Raw genomic sequence first — 24,225 nt, 5'->3', positions numbered from 1 at the left:
ATTCCCAATCTAGTTTATAGCCTTGGTATTTCCTATCGGTCTTTCATCATACACTAAATGGTCCAGTCTTGCTTAGTTTTTTTCAAAAGTAGTCAAAATAGAAAACGTAACATAATAACAGAGTTGAAAGGGACCTTGGAGGTCTTCTAGTTCAACCCCCTGCCCAGGCAGGAAATCCTACACCATTTCAGACAAATGGCTATCCAACATTTTCTTAAAAATTTCCAGTAAATGCTGCCACATTTTGCTAGTACCAGTGAGCTCCAGTAGAAGGGAATATTGTAGCTCAGGATTGAACTGTGGGGTCCTTGGTGCTCACTGAGCTTGGTTGTTTTCTTATAGACATTTCATTTGTTCAACATCATCATGAGGTTACCTAGTTAGTAAGGAAAGGTTTGCAAAAAAACAAAACACACACATACACACACACACAAACAAACACACACACACACACACAAAACCAAGATCAGAAGGCACCAATAACCCTACACTGTTGAGCTCTTTAAGCAGTGCTTATTCCCTTGGTGAGATCAAAGTTTGTAGATCATAGAATCATAAAACTGGAAGAGGTTTTGGAGATCTTCTAATCCAAGCCCCTGCCCATGACCAGAGTCCTTATTAGTTGACCAATCTTTTCCTCAAATTCTCCAGTGATTGAGTACCCACCCCACAACTCTGGGATGCAAGCTATTCCACTAATTTTTTGAAGAAAAAAAAAACTGGATATACAGGTAGTCCTTGATTTACGATCATAATTGAGCCCAAAATTTCTGCCTCTAAATGAGGCAGTTGTTAAGTGAATTTTGCCCCATGCCTTTTCTTGCTGCAGTTGTTAAGTTACTAACAGGATTGTCAGTAACAACCTGCTCAACCAGTCTCCTCCGTGATCGGGGTTGGACTAGAAGACCTCCAAGGTCCCTTCCAGCTCTATTCTGATTGATTGATTGTTAAATGAATCTAGATTCCATATTGACTTTGCTTGTCGGAAGGTTGCAAATGATCATATGACACTGCAACCGTCATAAATATAAGTTGCCAAGTGTCTGAATTTTGTTCATGTGAACAAAATTCTAAGAGTCATAAGTGTGAAAAATAGTCATGTCACTTGTTTCAGTGCCATTGTAACTTCGAATAGTCACTAAGTGAACTGTTGTAAGTCAAGGACTACCTGTATTTCTTTCCAAAGAGTGTATTCTCCTGAAGTCTATCTTATCAGATCCAATTTCTTTTACTTCAGTGAGAGATCACCAAATCCATTTGATAATTCAGTCTGAAGGGAAATCCAACAGTTAAGACTTTGTGAAACGTGGAAGCTGACCTACTCATAAATACCCAGATATATTTCAGTATTACCAATCATAATGTAGTTTGTTGGCTTTCCCTAAATATACCCTTGGAGGTTGGAATCCTGGACTGTCAGAAGGTCACAAAAGGGAATTGCATGACATTGCAACCGTCATAAATATGAATCAGTTGCCAAGTGTCTGAATTTTGATCACATGTCCATGAGAAAGCTGCAATGACCATATAAGTGAAAAGTGGTCATCAGTGACATTTTTCAGTGCTGTTGTAACTTTGAATGGCCATTAAACAAATGGCTCTAAGTCAAGGACTACTTGTAATTTCTCCTGTACAAAATATTTATTTATTCTTAGAGTTCTACCTTGACTTTCCTACATATGTTCAAGGCAATGTATTTATCCTTCCTCTTGACTGGCTACTGATCTGTTACCTGTTCTCTTGCCTGTTTGTGACTGTCTGTTTCCTGGTGGTCCATTTTGCTCTTGGTTGTGTGTCTCAGGCTGGGAAAGCAACATAGCCCATTGCAAAATTAGGCTGTGACATTCTTTCAACTGGCTTAAGACAGATGATTTCCTTTAAATGAAGCTGAAACTTTCCCCAAATCCTGAAGTAGAACAAATACATCTCGTCCAAATTTTCCTTCTATAATCACACTCTTCTCTCTTTTGTGGAATATCTCAGGATAAAAGGTTGTATTAAAATGCATGTCTCTACATCAATTGGATTAGCTCCATGGGGTAAAATAGAACAGAATAATAACTAAATTTCTGCATGTAATGATAACTGTAATGCACCTGTCACTGTTAATTGAATAGGAAGTTCTGTTAGAACTGTGGGTGGTATTTTTAACCCCTCACCTTTTATTCCAGAGATACCTCTAAAATACATCGTTAATTTTCGTAAAAACCCCTTCATTTATTTCCCTACATCTAGAATTATTCAGGTGGGAGATTTTGTTTAATGAATGCTTTGAAAATCAATACATTTTTTTTAATCTAAAAGGAGAATTTGTTGGCTGCTGTTATTTTGGCACAAAGCTCATATAATCCCTGTTGGTCATAATACCCTATTCCCATATCACAGTTAACTGGGTCAATGGAGGGTTAGTACATTTTGGGAACATCAAAAAGAGATCAGTTGACCTAGTCAGATAGCCCACAAAGGATTAGATTTATCCCCAAACAGAGTTAAATTAACTCCCCCAGACTAAAACTCTGCCCACGTTATACAAACCCATCCTGGAGAATTAACTGTTCCAAAGACTAATTTCTATGGAGGCCCAGCAAAAATGAGATTTTTTTTTACACAATTTGTTTCTATCTTTATTTCGTTTCCTCTGATCCTTTTATCCAATTAGAATAATAGAAAAGTGTTAAAAATAGATAGGAAGTAGTTATAGATCCCTCAACCAGTCCATCATGTCACTAATCTAATTGTATTGCCAGAAATTTTCAGAATATGGGAATTAGTTTTGAATTGGTTGGCACCTAAGTCTAATAAAATAAACATTTTCTCATATCAATGAAAAATAAAATGGAAATAGTAAGAGTTGGGCACATGAAATCCTACCAGCCTCCTTCAAGGCAGTTGAGGCACATAAAAGATGAAAGTAAGTGAAAATCTATACTTCCTGAATATGGGATTGACTGGATAAGATGATGAGATCAGTGCAGGTAGTCCTTGACTTACAGACCACAACTGAACCCAGAATTTCTGTTACTAAGCGAGACAGTTGTTAAGTTAGTTTTTCCCCATTTTGCAATCTTTCTTGCCACATTTGTTAAATGAATCATTGCAGTTGTTAAGTTAGTAACATGGTTGTTAAGTGAATCTGGCTTCCCCATTGACTTTGCTTGTCAGAAGGTTGCAAAAGGTGCTCACATGACCCTGGGACATTGCAACCGTCATAAATATGTGTCAGTTGCCAAACATGACACATGACCTTGGGGATAATGCAATAGTCATAAGTGTGAAAAATGGTAGTAATTTACTTTATTCAGTGCCATTGTAACTTTGGTCACTAAATGAGTGGTTGTAAGTCGAGTACTACCTGTATTTCTCGTTATCAAAATAGTGGGGAAGCCAGCATGTACACACACACACACATATACTAAAATTCTCATACTATGCTCAACCAGAGCCCTTGAAGAGCTAACTATTGCATTCAAGCAATATCCAAAGTTTCCTTAATGCTAAGTTTGTTTTATTTCTCTGTGACTCAGAGAATTGTACCTATTCAAGCCATTTGGTTAATTTGTGGTTGAACGGCTTGTGTGAACTAGAAAATGAGTTAATTCAGCAACCGAGTTAAGGTGTTTTCTGGTGCATCCAACCAGGAAGAAGCTGTTTCCAGCACTTTCAAGAATGTGATCACAGAGGATGGGATCATTCAGGCATCCTCTGCCTATTCTTTCCCCTCTGAAATGTTTATTAGCTATTTTGTCACTCTTACTGCCTATTGATTTCATGTCAACCTTTTCGCTGTACAAAATGCTGAGCAATTTTTATTGCTTTCTCAGCCACAGGTAAGGCAGGTCACTGGTATTTGTTTCCACCAATAGGAAGATGAGGTAGTCAATGGCAGATGCCACTAAAGACCAGTGAATATCCTACTACATTGATCTGTCCCTTGTGTGGAATAATAACCTACTATTTGCAATATTTACTATTGCAGAATTGTGCATGAAAGCCATTCCTACTAATCTGCTTGAAATCCTTCCTGCCCCAAATTACACTTTGGCTGATAGCAGCTTTTTTTTTTTTTTACAGTTTAATCACTTTCTACAATACACAGGTGTGTAGTTCATTATTAGGAATCATGCTTTGTCCAAAGAAAATCTAAATTTAACAAACAAACATTTATGCAATGACAAGGTAAACTCCAAACATTTTGATCTACTGTAGAAGCTTGATAGTTTCCTAGTTATCAAAGTTACAACTGAAGTACAGGTAGTTGTTGACTTACAACAGTTCATTTAGTGACTCGAAGTTACAACAGCATCTTAAAAATTGACTTATAACTATTTTTCACATTTATGACCATCGTAGGATCCTCAGTGGGTCATGTGATCAAAATTTGGATGTTTGGCAACTGACTCATTAATGAAGGTCGCAGTGTCCTAGGGTCGTGATTACCTTTTGTGATCTTCTCACAAGCAAAGTCAATGGGGAGGCCAGAATCACTGAACAATGGTGTTACTAATTTAACAACTAGCAATAATTCACTTAACAAATGTGGCAAGAAAAGTTATAGAATGGGGTCAAACTCACTCAACAAATTTCTCACTTAGCAACAGAAATATTTGGGCTCAATTTTGGTTGTAAGTCGGGGAGCACCTATAGTGTCTGTCTAACAATAAGTCTTTCAGGACTTGAGGAAGAGCCAAATTTGTATGTTTTATAAGGCCAACAAGGAAATCCTCATCTAATATAAACTTCTAGTGCAAATCCATCCTCCTAATGGGTTGGACTACCAAAATTCTCACCTGGCTAGGAATTTTGGGAGTTGTAGTCCAACATATCTGGAGGATATGAGATTGAAGAAGTCCTAACAGAAGAGGTTGTACCTCAGAATGAAAAGAAAAAAAATACCAGTGTCCTCAGTGTTGCTGAGATTGAGCAAACCACCCCCATAACAAACTTTTGGTACCCAAGAACAACTGCATGCTTTTTGGGATATTATCTTTGCCATGTACATGATTTTCTGACTCAGGAAGCATTTCTTAGAAAAAAGGAAAAGGGGAATAAGGTTCATGTGAAAGATGAAACCTGGTGAGGTGTCAATGAGACATCTATTTATCTATCCAAGTTACAGGAAAGAAAATATTTTATGTGTCTTGCTGTGAATTGCCAACATCTGCATGGGTGCTTTAAAGATCAAAAACATGAATAATGCTGTCATAGGAGAACCAGTTTAGTGTTCAGGGATGCCCTGAAGTTCCAAAGTTTGGTGTTGCTTGTTATTTTAATGCTTTTTAAAAATGGCTTCTTATTTGCAGTGGGACATCTGATTGGGGCACAAAGTAACTGATAGCTATTTTGCTCTTGATAAATACTGAAACCAATGGAAATAGTGCATGGCTATGCAAGCTGCATTTCTTTTAATGGGATTCAGGCAGGAGACCTGGAAGGATTGTGCCCTATAAGACTTGCTTCTAGCATTATTCTTTAATATGTTTGATTCTGTTAACCTTAACGGCTGTAGAAATTGTTTATTGTTTAAATGAGACACAACTCAAATAAGGAAATAGACCAACACTTATTGGACATTAAAATGGATCATTTTAGAGGTCTCATCTTGCTTACTTTAAATTTTAATTGCATTTATAAGAAGAATTCATTTTTAATTCTCCTTATAAGTTTAATAATAATAATTTACTTTTCTTGATCAGTGGGGCTGAAGTAAAGTATCTGTTGGAATGGAACACTTTTGTTTGCATCTCTGTAGTTAGTAAGGCTGTGCAACTTCAGATTCCACCAAGTTGTACTCAATTGATGCACCATAAATTGCAATCTGCCCAAATTTGGCAAAATCTCTTGTTTCTGTTGTTCAAATAAATATTGATGATGTAGTTAATGGATATATTTTTGTTGTATATGTAGCAGTTCTCTTTGCATGGATACTCCTGTTTCCTCTGTACGTAAAGACAGAGAAAGACAGAGAGACAGAATGAAAGAAGGGGAGAAGGAATAAAATAGAGAAAATAGGGAAAGATATAAAGATGGGTGGATGGAGGCAGAATGGCAAATAGGGAGAAAATAAGAGAGGGAGTTAAAGAAAGACTCGGGGAGAAAGAGAAAGAGGTCATTGAGATTGAGTGCTACGACCATAAAAGATGGAAAACAGCTATTTGAAGTATGGAAGATAATGTAACCTGGTCACTAAAATAAAAATGCCCTTTCTGTTCACTCCTTGGCATCTTTTGACTTGAGAGAGAATAAAGGAATAAATAATCAACCCTCTGGGTGTGCATATTGATTCTGCTCCTTCTTGTTTCAGCCTTACCCATCACTGCATTTGGCTCCCAAAATTAATTTTGAAATTAATTGTAAGAAATTGCAATTTGTTGCAATTGTTGAATTTGAGAGAACAAGGATATCTAAAAAGATGTTAGCATGACTTTATTGGAAGATTTCTTTAGAAATTGGGTTGCCACCTGTAATAAGGCATAGATGGTGAGCCATTTCCCAGGGATAATTAGGCATCAGTCATTCCCAAATTAGTGCTTGCCAACCCTAAACATAAAATAATTGCAATGATTTTTTTTAATGGCTGAAATATTTGCAGTGTTGTATGATCCAGTAACCCCTTAAGATAATTCCCTTACTTTAGCTTCCCTATGTCAGGCAAAGAATCCTACAAGTTGACAAATCTGTGATGCCAAATCAGATTTGGGTAATTTATATTTGCCTACATGTCAACAGAAAAAATGAGATGGCTGGATGGAGTCACTGAAGCTGTTGGCGTGAGCTTAAATGGACTCCAGAGGATGGTAGAGGACAGGAAGTCCTGGAGGAACATTGTCTATGGGGTCACGATGGGTCAGACATGACTTCGCAACTAACAACAAAAACAACAGAAAAAAACCTTTTCTTTTATATAGCCCTATATTCCTGTTAGTACTCAGCATTCTTTCTATACTGCTACTTTTACAAATGGTAAAAGTATTCATGCAAATGTCTATGGAGATTCTCAATCATCCAGGTTGTGGTTGTCTCAAAGGTGCTTTTCCAAAAGGCAACTAGACTTTCTTGTTATTTTTTTTTCCTTTGAAACTTTGGTGAAGAAGCTTTTTGGATGAAGAAGCTCTTCTTCAGTTCTTCAGAAGAAGCTTCTTGGATGAGAAGTGAAATGTTTTCATGGGGAAAAAAAACCCCAAGAAAGTCCAATTGCCTTTTGGAAAAGCACCTTTGGGACATTCATGCAAGTAATCTCATGACTGGTTTGGCTTTGAACAGGCAAAATGTCAAGTATTGAGCAAAAGACCATCCAAGGCCAATAGACCTGGAGGATTACTTGCTGTTCAGGTCTGAACTATAGGCCTTTCACCATCCTTATTATGCATGCACGCTTACTGGCCAGGCTCAATCCTTTTCTTCCATATAATCAATGTTCGTATCTGGCTCATAGGAAGTATAAAACTTCCCTCTACCCAATGAAAACCTTGGTCTATTTAGGCAAGGACTGTCTTCCTGGCTTGTAGAAAGTGTGAAATTGCTCCTTCTTCAATGATATTCTTGGTCTCTTTAGACCAGTTATTGTCTTCCTGGCTTGTAGGAAGTGTGAAACCATCCTCTGCTTAAGGAAACTCTATTTAGACCAGGATTGTATACTCTGATCAGAAGTTCCTTCCAGCTCCCCAGTGTATATCTTTTCCATTCCTTGCTGCCAATTGCTCATTAGTTTAGGTGAGGCAATTGTCTCAGATGCCTAATATGAGTTTATTTATTTATTTATTTAAATTTTTTATACCGCCCTTCTCCCGAAGGACTCAGGGCGGTGTACAGCCAAAGATAAAAACAGTAAATATACAAAGTTAAAATATCAATTTAAAATACCTATTCAATAGTAGCCAAATTAAAACCGTCAGATTGACCTAACCTAAAATACCCCATATAAAATTACAAAGGATTAAAAAATTTAAAAATTTAAAATTTAAAAAATTTAAAAAATCAGTCCAGTCCCGCTTGAATAAATAAGTGAGTTTTTAATTCCCGGCGAAAGGAAAGGAGTGGCAGATTGCTGGACATACCTCCTAATCTCTCTGATTATTATTTTCTATACTTCATGCTATATATGTCTCACAGCCTGCCCTGCATCCCCAAAACTAGTTTGCAATTCACAGGTGTGTTCAAGGACACTTGTCTCTTGACACAATTATAAAAGCAACCATGAGTCCAAAATGATTCTAGACATGGATTGGAAGATGCCATCATTGACAAAATACATTGGGATGTTCCTGGCTGAATGGTTTATTGGAAGGTATTCAGAGCAGTTAACCTTCTATGTCAGGGGTCTCAAACGCTATTTCATTGCGGGTCGCATCAGGGTTATGTTTGACCTTGGGGCCAGGGTGGGTGTAGCCAGCTTGACATCACTCATGTTGGGGGTGCCTGTGGTGGCCCGAGTGGTCTGCCAGCAAAAACGGGCTCCTGAGCTTCGTTTTCAGCTGTGATGGCTTCATGCAACCCTCTGCCAGTGAAAACGGAGCTCAGGAGGGCCATCTCTTCACTGGCAGAGATACCACGGCCCCTGTTTTCAGGGCAGCCTTGCAGGCCAGATCTAAGCACCCCTCGGGCCAGATCTGGCCCCCGGGCCTTTGACACCCGTGTTCTATGTGCAAAGCCTGGTCCAGATACTGAACAAAAGATGCTTCCTACAAATTCATTCTCTTGTGAGTTTTAGCTTTAGTTAACAGTAGATTATGAATCATTTATAAATAATTCTGTCATCAACAAAGTATTTTTAATTAATTTGTATTACCTTTACTCAATGTGAGACAGTATTTTTCAACCATGTTCTCCACAAATACATAATTCCCAACTATCATATCCATGTTAGTTGAGAATAAGACTTGATTTAATAAAATATAGATCTAACATGTTGACATGGGTGATACTAGATTAAATCTGCATTCCCTCTCTCCTTAGATGAAAGGCCCTAATGAAGTTGGAAAGTTGCATTAGTTTCATTGATGGTTTGTTGTTGAGTTGTTTGAAAAAAATGCACAGTTGAAGCTCTTTTGGAATACAGTGGTATCTTGGCACGCAACTGTTTTGAAACTCGTCGAATTTGATGCTCAATGCATTTTGATCCATAATTTTCGTCCCAGTGCTCATCATTTGTTTGGTACTCAATGCACAAGCTAGAACTTATCTGTGTTGGCTTCCTTGTGGGAAAAATTCGTTTGGTACTCATTGTTTTTGGTACTTATTACGCCTCCCAGAACCAATTAACATTGAGTACTACTGTACAGAGTTTTTATATAATATGTGGAAAGTTCAAGCTCTGCCAAATATCTCCCTGCTAAAATTTATGAGGGCTCAAAATATTTCTTGGGTACAGTTTTTATTATTATCTTTCTTATATTCCAACTTCTGTGTTGTCTTTGAGAATCCTTATGCCTAAATGCCATTTCTACTCTAGCACTATCCTGAACAGTCAGGGTAAAAGTTTTACTCTCTTGTGATAAAACAGAAACATGGTCAGCTAGATGTTGGTTATGCAACAAGATAGAAAGTCAGTTCAAAGCACTGTCCTGATTCTGTCATTGAGCAAGGCAGAAAAGATAGCTTTCCTTTGAATATCAGAGTTCCTTAAAAATTCACAGAAAGGAATCCCCAGTTTGCTAGCAACAAATGGACAATGAAGATGAAAATGGGTGTGGCATTTTAGTTCAGATTGATTTAAAAGTAATTTTTAAAATATGTAACATATTTTATAGATTATAATTTATAAATGTTTAAAGAACATCTCAGAAATGCTGCATACATTCAGCTCCATTACTCAAAATGTCTCTTTCATCAGTAAGAAAGCTCAACTCTGCTTTGTTTGTATGTTTGCAGGTTTATGCATTTTTTAATACCCTACCCCATCCCAAGATTCTGGGATATAAAAACCAGTAAAACTATAGTTTACATTTGTTTATCCAAGCGGGACTGGCTTAATTTTTTAATTTTTTTGAATTTTAATAATTTTAATTGGGGTATTTTAATTATGGGTCAAATTTGATGGTTTTAAATTTCTCGGCCATTAATATAATGTTATTTTAATTGTTGTTTTAATCTGTATATTGTTTTGTTTTAAATCTGGCTGTACACTGCCCTGAGTCCTTCGGGAGAAGGGCGGTATAAAAATTTAAATAATAAATAAATAAATAAATAAATAGATAGTTAACAACTAAGCATAAACTCAAATAATAAAATCAGGTCGTGGCCAAATAACAACCATCATCATAACCAATCTCCCGAAATCTACTTGAACAAAATTGCATTTATTATCTTGCAAAATAAAACCAAGAGGTTCATGTCTATGGAGATTCTCAATCATCCAGGTCATGGTTGTCCCAAAGATGCTTTTCCAAAAGGCAATTGGACTTTGTTTTTTTCCTTGAAAATGTTTTCCTTCACATCCAAGGAGGTTTTTCAATTCCGAACTGAATTAAAGTTCTAAATTTCTTCAGAACTGAAGAATCTTCTTGGATCATGAGAAGCAAAATGTTTTAAAGGAAAAAAATCAAGAAAGTCCAGTTGTCTTTCGGAAAAGCACCTTTGGGATAAGAGGTTCATGTCCACTTGTTTTCCCAGAGCGTCATAGAGAGAGACACATAAAGGTCTGTTTTGAGATGATGATGTTCTCACCTCTCAAGGGGTTGGGACTATATTCAAGTCCTACCTTAATGACAACCTAGAGCCCATCTGGAAGAGAAACTACTAAGGTATCCCAGATCTAGGATACAATGGGCTTCATAGATTAAAACCAATACTTTGAATTGGCCCTGGAAGCTCCTCCATCCCTCCACATTCAAATATATATTGGCAGTTGACTTTCAAAGGGCCGGTTTAGCTCACGCTGGTAAAGCCTGTTATTAAGAACACAGTAGCCTGCAATTACTGCAGGTTCGAGCCCGGCCCAAGGTTGACTCAGCCTTCCATCCTTTATAAGGTAGGTAAAATGAGGACCCAGATTGTTGGGGGGGCAATAAGTTGACTTTGTAAAAATATACAAATAGAATGAGACTATTGCCTTATACACTGTAAGCCGCCCTGAGTCTTGGGAGAAGGGCGGGGTATAAATGTAAACAAAAAAAAAAAAGTATTTCAAACTACTTGGAGGTATAACAAACATTAAGTCCTATTACCTCCTATTCTTGTGCATACATAAGACATACGCAACACCATTTGGTAATTGAGTAGGAAATCAAACCTGGATGATCTTGCTGACCCTATTCTCATTCTTCTAACAACATCTTATTGCACTGAAAAGGAAATCTCACATTTCTCCAAATACAGGTATTCCTCACTCAGCAACCCCAGTTGGGACTGGCAGGTTGCCAGAGCTTATATCTGGTGGATTCTGCCCACAGTTATTTCTTAAGAGGGATGAGTTCTTTTTAATGAGCAGTTTGCATTTCCTACTATTTTTGAAAGAGGGTGTATAAGGGAGAGAGATGGTTTTGATACTAACACAAGATGATCCTGGATTATTATAAGACATGGAACACAAATATACAAAAAATCGAAAATTATTATCCATTTTTCATCCACAATTGATTTTTTTTGGTGGAAAATCTATTTTGGGAAAAAATAATGTGATGTTATTTTAATTCCATCAGTGCAGTGTTAGGAAACTGCTTCTAAAGTTTGTTTGTACTGTAGCTTTCTGCAAAATTTTCTCTCTATGGGAACAAAATATGTCCCCATCCATTGTGACCTGGACAGTTCCTCTTCCCTTTGTACGAAATTGCCCTCGGTAGCAATTTAGACTTATGGAGTCTTAACTAAATACTATACAAGGCTTGCATTTGTCTATCTATACTGTATATGGGAGGGAGGAATGAATATCAAAATGAAATATTATGATGTTTTAGAAGATTAAACATGAAAGAAAAAAACATGTAAGGATTATCTATCTATATAAACCTCCATAACTGAAAAATTAGAAGTATTGCAGTACATCTTTCAAAACCTAACAGTTTGAGGTAGTTCTTGTGGGGTTTTATAAAAAAATCTACTTACTAAGCCTCTACACTGATTTTTTTAAAGGTTGTTTTTGTAATGATGGCATAGTTCTTTTAATCCTTAAATGCTTAAAAGCTGCTTTACTTGCTGTATTCAGCGTGGCAATGACTGTTTGCAAATGCTAGTAACAGATTTGGCTTATGACTCAAGTGATAAAAGTAATGTAAGAGTTGACAAAATGCATCTAGTAAGTTTCTTTTAGAAAGAAATGGAGGGGTTATAGTTATAAGTTTACCAGTCTATTTTATTGACACTCCTATAACCAGTCAATCCAAGAAACAAAGAAAATATTTATAAAACTCCAATGAGTTCAGGTCAGTTGCATTTTTCTCTAGTTGCACCGACAACAACCTTGTTGTAGGTAGAATAGGTTGATCTAAAACCACTTTATGAGATTTGAGCCTTTTCTCTACGACATTAATTTTGCGAAGAATAGGCTAATGGTTGAAGGCTAAGCAAAATGGAGAGACAGAGGCAGAGACACAAAGGTAACTAGCACACTTTTTTGTGATTTATAATAAGATATTCTATTCCTGGCTTGAACGATGTTGAGGTTCAACGGAGACGAAGCTCAGTCTAATAATCTGTAGTTTAATAGTTGGCAACCAATTGCAAATTGATGCTTCTCTGTTTCTACTCCAATCTCTGGTTCCATTAGCGCCATCTTAGCACATGCATTTTTTTTCCAGACTCTCTATTCCAAGCTTAGATACAAGAGTGTGATCTTGAAAAGGACAATCCAACATCAGTTCTTGCATCCTGCTACTCCTATTGTCCTCCGAAACTGGAGAAGATGTAAAAGGAAAGTTAATGGATGAATTGGATGTGGCTTAAAGATCCTCCCTAGCCTATAGGAAATTTATCTAGTATTTGGAGTTAATTAAAAAACCTGACCAGAATGCAGGCTGAGAAAGGTGCCAATTTATCTTCCTCTATTTCCATCTTGGCGATGTTCAAAATAAATAAAATGGCATCAATTTTATACATATCTGCCAATTTTTTTTCATTTGCTAAACTTGGCACTCTGGAGAATACATGCGCCCTAGAGTCCTTGGTATTCTCTGAGCTTGGTGGTCTTCTTGCAGATTTTTCATTACCAAATTAAGTACCATCATCACAACTGGAAGGGTGGGGGGGGCGCTCTTATTTTTTTTCAAGTTCATAAAAATGCCAGAGAATTCCTGAAAACTAGCACTCAGGTGAATCAGTCTTCAATAGGCACAGAGAGAGAAACAACATCTTCACATCATTCAAAAGAGACAATCAAAAAGGTAAAAAAGAAACAAAAAGAGCAAAACACCATACCAGCATTCAATATTCAGGTGAGCAGAGATTAATACTAAGATTAACATTAGAGAAGTAAACAATATCCAATCAAGGAACTACTAATGGAGACAAACAAGCTAACAGTAAACAACAGCTTAATTAAGGAAACACCAACAACACTGCCACCAATAATGACAGGGCAAACTACTAGTATATAAACAGGGAGCAAACCCCTCTCCCTTCTAGCACTGATGATGTTACCTAGTTGGGTAATGAAACTTCTGCAAGAAAACAATCAAGCTCAGAGAACACCCTCAGTTCAATCATAAGTTGTAAATATTCTTTTTTGTTGGCACTACATGATCCAAAAGTTTAATAGCAAGGGACTACCAAGGCTGAAGAACAAAACCAGCCCATGTTTCACCAACTGCAACAGGAGAAATCCCCAACTGGTCATAACTTTAGAAATTGTATCCGAAAAGATTCCGCTTAATAAGTCTTCTGGCATCTCTATTCTCATGCTGTTCAATTAAAATTCATTAGAAAACTGATCTGGCAGCTTTTTATGGTGACCTTAATGCTGTGATCTTCTGTAAGAAAAAAAAATCCTTTAAGACAGTTTTTTCAGTGGTTGGGAAGACACTTCTAGCATTTTTTTTTCTTTTAGCAGATTGTGAGCCATACTCATTATTTTAGTGACAGGTTTTCATGGATTTTCCCACTTTTTTATATGAGCTTTTTGGGAGGTTGATTTTTTTTCCCCTTTCCTTTTTAGTTTTAAGTATATTAAGCTTAGCCGCTGTTTGAGAAATCAGGCTAATTGCAAAGAAAGAAGAGAACTCATAAGTATGGCATGTACGTTACATAGAGAAAAGTGTAATTTTCAATCCAATACAGTTATTCAAAATTCCTATGATTGTCTATAATTCCCAGTTTACCATGGGTCAATGTTGTTGAAATCAAATTGTGAAGGGCTCATTTACGGCATTACGAGCTGCAAAGGAACTTGTAGAGCCAGCGATGCATAAGACATTGGATTGATAATATAGGTAGTCCTTGACTTTCAACCATTCATTTAGTGTCTGTTAGAAGTTATAATGGCACTGAAAAAAAGTAACTAAGGACTGTTTTTCACACTTATGACCTTTTCAGCATCTCCATGATCACTTGATCAAAAGTCAGGTGCTTAGCAACTGGTTCATCTTTATGACAGTTGTAGTGTCCTGGGGTTATGTCATCATCTTTTGTGAGCTTCTGACGAGCGAAGTCAATGGGAAAGCCAGATTCATTTAACAATTGTGTTACTAACTTAACTGCAACGATTCACTTAACAACTGTGGCAAGAAAAGTCATAAAATGACTCACTTAACAATGGAAGTGAGCTCAGCAATGGAATTTTTGGTCTCCATTGTGGTCGTAAGTCGAGGACTACCTGTAATGTACTAGCAAAATGGTTAATTGCAGTGAACTGGCTTCATATTTCTGTCATTATTCATCTTCTCTCTTTATGTTCCACAACAAATTTTCAGAAAATCAGATTTTTCTCCCCAAAACTGCCACTTTGAACTCTGCTTTAAGGAATATAAGAGTTGTGCATGGCAATGAATTATAAAAAACATAGGGTTAACCTTGACTTTGAGAACCAAATGACATTCTCCATCACATAGCCAGACTTGGATCAGCCAGATCAATTCACAGTGGATCTGTTCCTCACAAATACTGCACAGAACCATTATCTCAAGCATCTTCAAAGGTTAATTATTTTCCCCCAAAATTTTGTTTATTTATTTATCAAATGTATATACCTACTCATAAGAAGTGATTCTGGGTGGCGTAAAATGGTTAACAATAATATTCAATAATAATGACTTTTAATGTTAATTTTATATGTTGTTTATTTATTGTTTATATTGTATACCATCCCAGAGCACCCGTCTGAGGGAAATGAGTGGTTTAGAAATATGAAATATAAATAAATAAATGAAGCGAAGAACAATACATATACGGAAACAAGCATTTTTTAAAAAACAGATAAAAAGACCACATTAAAAAAAATTAAAAGTCAGTTAAAAGCAAAATGAATAAATTCAATATTTACCTCAAACACTGAATTGTGAAATTCTGCCGATCCAGAATTGCAAATCTTCATGTTTCTAGGATTTGTCTGGAGGGGGGGAAAAAAATCAGAAAGGAATTCCAAAATGCCATTTTTAAAATTTTTTTATCTTCTTTGAAATAGGTCAGATATACAAGAAAAATTGATTAATAGATATAAATAGCCACTAAGCCGGTGGAATTTCCTTAGCCAAGAAATTCACCTAAGTTAAAGCAGGGTAATCTACCAAGTTCATTCTGACGAGCATTAAAGCAGAGCTGGACAAGAGCTTTGCAAACTTGGCTCTTTTAAGACTTGTGGACTTCAACTCCCAGAGTTCCTCAGCCAGCTTTGCTTTGCTGGTTGAGGGACTCTGGGAGTCGAAGTCCACAAGTCTTAAAAGAGCCAAGTTTGCAGAGCCCTGAGCTGGACCATCTTAATTAGTTCCTTAGCTTTAATGGAAGTGGCTTCTGCAGATATGCGGGAGCTACTTTTAACAACCAGAACCAGTTGAAAGAGGCCTCTTTGAATGTCCGTGGAGATTCTCCATAGTCATCCAGCTCATGGTTGTCCCAAAGGTGCTTTTTTCAAAAGGCAACTGGGCTTCCTTTGTTTTTCCTTGAAGACATTTTGCTTCTCATCCAAGAAGTTTCTTCAGCTCTGACTTCAGAACTGAAGAAGCTTGTTGGATGAGAAGCGAAACGTCTTCAAGGAAAAACAAAGGAAGCCCAGTTGCCTTTTGAAAAAGCATCTTTGGGTCGCTGCTTTGAAGAACAACAACAACAATTAAAAACCAGTGTCAGTCAATGATAAGGCTACGATATTCCTCACCTACTTTTGTTGCACTGTTTCCCATTGCCGTAATTTCAACATGTTTTGCCTGGGCTAGGCACTCGAAATCTTTCATTGGTAGTGATAGTGTTTGGGAATTGTTTTTACTGGGGATTTCTTTAGCTCTTGTGCAGTCACAGGGAAAAATGCAAGCTGCCTAAAAGAATTGCAGACAGGTGCTATGTTCTTGTCCCACATCTTTTGAGGCGCTGTATTGCCTTTGAATCTGAAACATTGCACAGCCATACTATCTATATCATAGATTTGAAAGTGGGAAATCTTTGGGATGGGTGTCTGTCAGGGAATGGCGCAGCAGGTGTCCAAACGAAATCAGAGATGCTGACAAGAACTTATCGTTTTATGTAAATAAGTATATTTTACACCAATATATGCAGCGAACAGGATAGTCAGGCAAGCAGGAGCATCATGAGGTAAATCGCAGATCCCACAGAAGAAAAAAGGCGGGAAAAAAGGGAAACTCCCCCTCCACACGTAGAGCAACCAATCACAGCACAGATTGCCTCACGCAGGAGCCAGCCCTCTCCCATCAATCAACTGTAACGGTGGATTTTGGCTCAACTGCTCCAGCTATTAAATTTTGTTTTTAAATTTGCATTTATATCCCGCCCTTCTCCGAAGACTCAGGGCGGCTTACATTGTGTTAAGCAATAGTCTTCATCCATTTGTATATTATATACAAAGTCAGCTTTTATTGCCCCCAACAATCTGGGTCCTCATTTTACCTACCTTATAAAGGATGGAAGGCTGAGTCAACCTTGGGCCTGGTGGGACTTGAACCTGCAGTAATTGCAGGCAGCTGTGTTAATAACAGACAGACTTAGTCTGCTGAGCCACCAGAGGCCCTAATTTAAATTTAAATATATTAACAATGTCTTATAGTGGCTTGAGGTTTAATTCATGTATAGGTAGTCTTCGACTTACGTTACAACATTACAACGGCACTGAAAAAAAATGACTTCTGACCGTTTTTCACAGTTACAACCTTTGCAGCATTTCCCCCCCTGGTCACGTGATCAAAATTCATAGGCTTGGCGACCAGTTCATACTTATGACCGTTGCTGTGTCCCCAGGTCATGTGATCCCATTTTGCGACCAACAAAGTCAATGGGGAGCCAGATTCACTTAAAAACCATGTTATTAGCTTAACAACTGCCGTGGCTCACTTAACAAGTGTGGCGAGAAAGGTCGTAAAACGAGGCAGGGCTCACACTTAAGAAACATCTCGTTTAACGGCAGAGGTTTTGGGCTCCGTTCTGGTCGTAAGTCGAGGGCTACCCATACGTGTAATTCATATTGGTTGGCTGCTTTCGCCTCCTAGCCTCTTAAACTCTTCATGGTTTTCTCCTTAGGTTTGAAGACCATCGTTGGAGCCCTCATCCAGTCAGTTAGGAAACTTGCAGATGTGATGATCCTGACCGTTTTTTGCTTGAGTGTTTTCGCCCTCATAGGACTCCAGCTGTTCATGGGTAACCTCAGGAACAAGTGTGTCCGAGACTATATAGAGTTCGAATCCTTTAACGGCACCTTTACTTCAGATGAGAAGTCCTGGCCAACCTTGAACGACTTTATTAGCGATCCAGGTCAGTTCATTCCTTTATTGCTCTTTGTGAAGTCCAGGTTTACTCACCAACGGTGGTCAAAATGAATACAGTTCATAAAATACTGAAATCCTAAGACAGCTCACCGTCTATGCCAAATGAAAATAGGTGTGTAAAACTGTAAAAATGGCCAGTTGGCCGTTTTTAAGCAAACATTTACGGTTTAGTCTGTGTACAATAGCAGATATGGGTAGCTAGAGACTTACAATAGTTCATTGTAAGAGTTACAATGTCACTGAAAGAAGTGAATTATGATCACTTTTCAGATTTACGACCATTGCAGCCTCTTCATGGTCAGGTGATCAAAATTCGGATGCTTGGCAACTGGTTCATTTTTTTAAAAAAATAGTTTATTTATATTTTTTCACATTACATACATAAGGGCTTAGTGAACAGTGTATTGTCTAGATCAGGGGTCTGCAAACTTGGCTCTTTTAAGACTTGTGGACTTCAACTCCCAGAATTCTTCAGCCAGCTTTGCTTTAATTAATTTAATCACCAGTCAATTCAGATTCTATACGAGGAATGGGAATGGTATCATCTTGTCCTTTGGTTCAGAGACCAAAACAATTTTAACAATGTTGTTATTTTAAAAAAAATGTTAATTTGTCACCCTTATTATGATTTCTTGGCAGATGTATAGAATTGGCTTTTTGTTTTTAACCACAAGATATTCTAGATTTAAATGTGTGTTGTAGTTATCAGAAGAATTTTCTTAGAATCAAGAACTGGAGATGGTAATTTAAGTTATAAATCCCAACCAGTGTGTGAATCCAGATTAAAGCATCCACAGCAGTTGCCAAACCTCTGCTTGAAACATATCTATTGAAGGAGAAAACAGTACATCTATGGATGATTGATTCATATAACTACTTGTGTGACAGAAGCTGGATACATAAAATCATAAATCAGTCTGCAATCTTTTGGAATTTTTGAATTGAAAACTAGGTGAGGTAAAATTAAGGAAGAAATAGAATAGAATAACAGAGTTGGAAGGGACCTTGGACATCTTCTAATCGTAAATTGAGGATTACCTGTATTCTTTTTAAGTGCTGCTCTGGTCAGTTGAATAGTTTTATATTTGCCCACTTTTTCCCCTCAGCAATGTTTTGCTTGTCAGTTTTGCTGGTTACTAATTCCTAGACTTGTGTGAAGATCTAAGAATTTTTTTTTTAGAATTTTTTTTTTTTATTGGCCAAGTGTGATTGGACACACAAGGAATTTGTCTTGGTGCATATGCTCTCAGTGTACATAAAAGAAAAGATACGTTCATCAAGGTACAACATTTACAACACAATTGATGATCAATATATCAATGTAAATCATAAGGATTGCCAGCAACAAGTTATAGGCATACAGTCATAAGTGGAAAGAGATTGGTGATGGGAACTATGAAACGATTAATAGTAGTGCAGATTCAGTAAATAGTCTGACAGTGTTGAGGGGATTATTTGTTTAGCAGAGTGATGGCCTTCGGGAAAAAACTGTTCTTGTGTCTAGTTGTTCTGGTGTGCAGTGCTCTATAGCGTCGTTTTGAGGGTAGGAGTTGAAACAGTTTATGTCCAGGATGCGAGGGATCTGCAAATATTTTCACGGCCCTCTTCTTGATTCGTGCAGTGTACAGGTCCTCAATGGAAGGCAAGTTGGTAGCAATTATTTTTTCTGCAGTTCTAATTATCCTCTGAAGTCTGTGTTTTTCTTGTTGGGTTGCAGAACCGAACCAGACAGTTATAGAGGTGCAAATGACAGACTCAATAATTCCTCTGTAGAATTGGATCAGCAGCTCCTTGGGCAGTTTGAGCTTACTGAGTTGGCGCAGAAAGAACATTCTTTGTTGTCCTTTTTTAATGATGTTTTTGATGTTAGCTGTCCATTTGAGATCTTGCGATATGATAGAACCCAGAAATTTGAAGGTTTCTACTGTTGATACTGTGTTGTCAAGTATTGTGAGAGGTGGAAGTATGGAAGGGTTTTTTCCTTAGTTCAACTATTTTATTTTTTATTCCTGCCTGGGCAGGGGGTTGGACTAGAAGGCCTCCAAGGTCCCTTCCAACTCTGATGTTATGTTATGTTATGTTATTTCTCAGTAATCACTTTGTTGTACTTATTAAAGTGGAACTCTTTTATTCATTGTTATTCTGGTGGTGGCTTTATACTAGTGCAGCATACTGAAAATTTTTTGAATCAGTCACCTGGATTAAAGGGGGAATCTGACCCCATTTAATTCAAAGTCTTGCCTCATCCAGATTCCAGGTAAATCTATCCCTTCAAGAGCAGGTAGTAGCAGCTTAATTATCTTAAATAGCTTTGTTATTTAACTAATAACTCCATTTTAGGAAGTGAGAGCTCAAAAAATGATCTGGCAAAAATCTTGTAGATACTTGGGTCTATAGTATATCCTTTAGCACATACGATAAACTGGATTTTGTTTCTTAAGACTCTAAAATGTGTCATTATGACAATTCAAGTGCCATGATGAGTCATATTATGTTATGGAGATGAAAATTAAGATCCTCTGGTGCAAAAGAAGGCTTATGTCCTATTTATAAGGGTGCAGAAGTGGACAATTGCAAGGCAGATCTTGAAATAGGGTCATTTTGTAACCTGATGTAATCTAGGTACTGCAGGGCTGTGCAAAATAATAATAATAATAGAGGAAAAGATAATCAGCTTCCTTGGTTGAGGTTAGATCACTTTCAGAAATATTTTGAAAAAGAATAAAAATGAAAGTATAGCAAAAAGAAGCGAAAAACTTTTGAGAAATTGCAAGGCAGATGCAATTCAGAAATCCAAGAGAACATCTTTTTGGAATCCAAGATATAAATTTACTTTTGCTTCTGCGATCTACCAGAACTGATTCCTTTTCCCCCCATGATTTAACTGTTTGAAATGATTTAATGTAAGAAAGTTAGAATAACAGACTAACAGAGTTGGAAGGTACCTTGGAGATCTTCTAATTCAGCTCCCTGCTCAGACACCCTATATAATTTCAGGCAAATAGCTGTCCAAGATCTTCTTAGAAACCTCCAGTGTTGGAGCACCTGCAACTTCTGGAGGCAAGTCATTGCACTGATTAATTGTTCTCATTATCAGGAAATTTCTCCTTAGTTCTAGGTTGCTTCTTTCCTTGATTATTTTCCATCCGTTACTTCTTGTTCTGCTTTGGAGAGTAGGCTGACCCCTTCTATTTTATGGCAACCCCTCAAATACCGAAAGGGGTTTTTCTCTTTGTTAGACTAAAGGTGAGCATTTTTAATTCTGTATATACCAACCACCCATACCGTGATTATTCACTTCTGTGGCTCCTCTGATTCTAGTCATTTCCCCCAATCCCAAAACTAGAAAGCACTTCAAGATCCAAATGAAGATAGGGATAGATTTAAACCATGCAGAGATCCTTCACCAAGCAATATCCTTAACCAAGCTGCAACCATGAAGTGTGAACATTGCTATTTTTGCAAATAGTTCTTGATTTACAACCATAACTGGGAACAGAATTACTGTGGTTAAGCAAAGTGGCTGTTAAGAGATTTGTTCCTGATTTTATGAGCGTTTTGGCCACAGTTGTTAAGCAAATCAGGGTATTTAAGTGAATCTCAGGGTTGTTAAGCAAGTCTGGCTGCTCCCATTGACTTTGCTTGTCAGAAGCTGGCTGGGAAGGTTGCAAATGGTGATCACATGACACCCTCCCCCCTCCAAGGTCGCAGAAACTACATCATAAATACATGTCTGTTACTAAGCACCTGAATTTTGATCATGTGCTCGTGCTATGAGTACCTGTTGTAAGTTGCCTTTTAAAATGCCGCTTTGAACTTCGAACGGTTGCTAAACAAATGGTTGTAAGTTGAGGACTATCTGTAATGCAAGGCAGCTGCCATCATGAGAACCATTCAGAATCACATGTGTATAAATTGCATGCATTGCTTCTTTTTAAAAACCTCTCATGCAGTTACCCCTGTCCTTAGCAGTAGGTAGGGTGTGAGACTGAATCCCTGGAGACTGGGATTCATCCTTGACCAAGTAATTTCCTGGGTCATTTTGGCCTACAGCCAACCTGAAATATAGATAGTCCTCAACTTATGACCACAAATGAGCTCAAAATGTATGTTGTTAAGTGAGACATTTGTTAAATGGATTTTGCCCCATTTTGTGACTTTTCTTGCCACATTTGTTAAGTGAATCACTGCAGTTGTTCAATTGGTAACATGGTTGTTAAGTGAATCTGGGTTCCCCACTGACTTTGCTTGTTCGAAGATTGGAAGAGGTGATCATGACTCCGGGACACTGCAACCATCATAAATGTGAGTCAGCTGTCAAACATTCAAATGTAAATCACATGACCATGGTGAAACTGCCATGGTCATAAGTGTGAAAAATGGTCATAAGTCACTTTTTTCAGTTCCTTTGTAACTTGGAACGCTCACTAAGTGAACTATTGTAAGTCAAGGATTACTTCACAGGTTTGGGGGACAAAATGAAAAGATTCTTCCTGATGTGTGTCAGGTGCAAAGGATCAGGACTATATGTTAAGTTTTAGTTTAAAAGAGTTATTGTTCAAGCCTATACAGATAGTCCTTGACTTACAACAACTGATTTACTGACCATTTGAAGCGATGTATGACCATTTTTCACACTTACAACCATTGCAGCATTCTTGTGATCATGTGATCAAAATTTGGACCCTGTCCAGTGATCGTGTGATCATGATTTGTAACCTTCCCAGTGGGCTTCCTACAAGCAAAGTCAAGCCAAATTTGGAAAGCCAGATTTGCTTAATGACCAAATGATTTTCTTAACAACTGCAGTGATTCACTTAACAACTGTGGCAAGAAAGGTTGTAAAATGAGACAAAATTCACTTAACAGCTGTCTTGCTTAGCAACATAAATTGTGGTCATAAGTTGAGAACTACCCGTATACAAGAATTACCTCAAATTGAATGCTAAATTGGCAGCAAATAAGAATCAACCAAATTCAAAAAGGGTTGGGGCATTTGTGGCAATGTAATGACTCTAAGCTGATGACACACTTAACTCCTCCATCACCCCAGCTCTTCCTTCTCTTCTCCTACATTTTGTGAATAATAACCACAACACTAGAGTATTAGCAAAACAAATTGGAATTATTCTTTGATTAGCTGCACAGCAGGACAAAATTCAATAGCTGCCTCTTTCCTGCAGTGTCAGGAGGCATGTGTTTTGTTGAACATTTTCCAACTGTTCAGGGATTTAAAACTAACTAGGCTCAGCACGTGAATCTGTAATGGATGGAGTGGACCAAGAATTGGATGATGCTATATCCACTAGACTAGATGTATTGCAGAAGTACTGTTCCATTTAAAAAAAAAAAAAAAGCCAAATATGAATGGCATTTTATAAGTATTATGCTGAGGTGAATGACTTAAGATTGTTTGAAGGTTATTGATCACTCTACATAATAAGATTGTGCATTTCAGAAGTTGGAAGATTGATGTGGCAAATGTAGAGAGTGAGGATAAGGATGCTGAATTCAATCAAAGTGAGACTAGATTAAGTAAAAGCCTATCATTGTTCATTAGGAAGCAGCATTTCAATCAGAATCTCAGTGCAGTAGTTGCATTTGCTCAAGGAATTACATGACACTGAAGAAAATTTTGTATAAAACTATGACGTGGACAGAAATCTAACAAGATGGTATCTAATAAGATAAAGTCTAGCATCTTCTAATACCATGTAGTTCAGACCCAGACATCTTTGACTCTTCAGGAGTTGGCACTTGGAACAGGCTAGGAACTAAATAAAACAAATGTTTTGGGCAGCTATGGTGACTGGGGAATTCTGGGAGTTGACGTCCTCACATCTTCAACTTGCCAAGGTTGAGAAACAATGGTTTAGGACTTTAGGTGTTTTTGGTCTCCTTTCTCCTTCCACAGAGAAAAGAAGACAAGCAACAAAGTTAAACATGATGGGGAAAGATCTTAAGATCTGCCCCAGGCAGAGAAATTCTGCATTTCCCCTCAAATTCTTATTTAAAGAGATGATAGAGAATGTTTTTTTTCCCAATGTCTTTTAAAAGAGAACAGCTTTGATGGAAATCTCCTAAGTAATGTATTACATTCTTGTACCTAAGATATGAAGAACTGTCCTTAAAGCAGGGGCTATGATCTTCTACAGGTAGTCCTCGACTTACACCACAATTGAGCCCACAATTTCTGTTGCTAAGCGAGACAGCTCTTAAGTGAGTTTTGCCCCATTTTGTAATCCTTCTTGCCATAGTTTTTAAGTGAATTACTGCAGTTATTCAGTTAATAGCATTGTTTTTAATGGCTTCCCCATTGTCAGAAGGTTGCAAAAGGGATCACATGACTGGGATACTGCAAGCATCAAAATATAAG

At 37.4% G+C, this 24,225-nt stretch overlaps 1 protein-coding gene across 1 annotated transcript in view; it reads left to right on the top strand.

The window, feature by feature from the left end:
- LOC131197664 (sodium channel protein type 5 subunit alpha-like) overlaps window positions 1-24,225 on the top strand; it is a 391,694-nt gene that overhangs the window by 142,277 nt on the left and 225,192 nt on the right. Inside the window, exon 7 of the mRNA XM_058182005.1 lies at window positions 17,605-17,835. Within this exon, the coding sequence (XP_058037988.1) occupies window positions 17,605-17,835 (231 nt within the window). The remainder of the gene's footprint in view (window positions 1-17,604; window positions 17,836-24,225) is intronic.

Source organism: Ahaetulla prasina, chromosome 4 (genome assembly GCF_028640845.1).
Source record: "Ahaetulla prasina isolate Xishuangbanna chromosome 4, ASM2864084v1, whole genome shotgun sequence".
NCBI classification, from domain to species: domain Eukaryota; kingdom Metazoa; phylum Chordata; class Lepidosauria; order Squamata; family Colubridae; genus Ahaetulla; species Ahaetulla prasina.
This window is presented reverse-complemented; position numbering and strand designations above follow the sequence as displayed.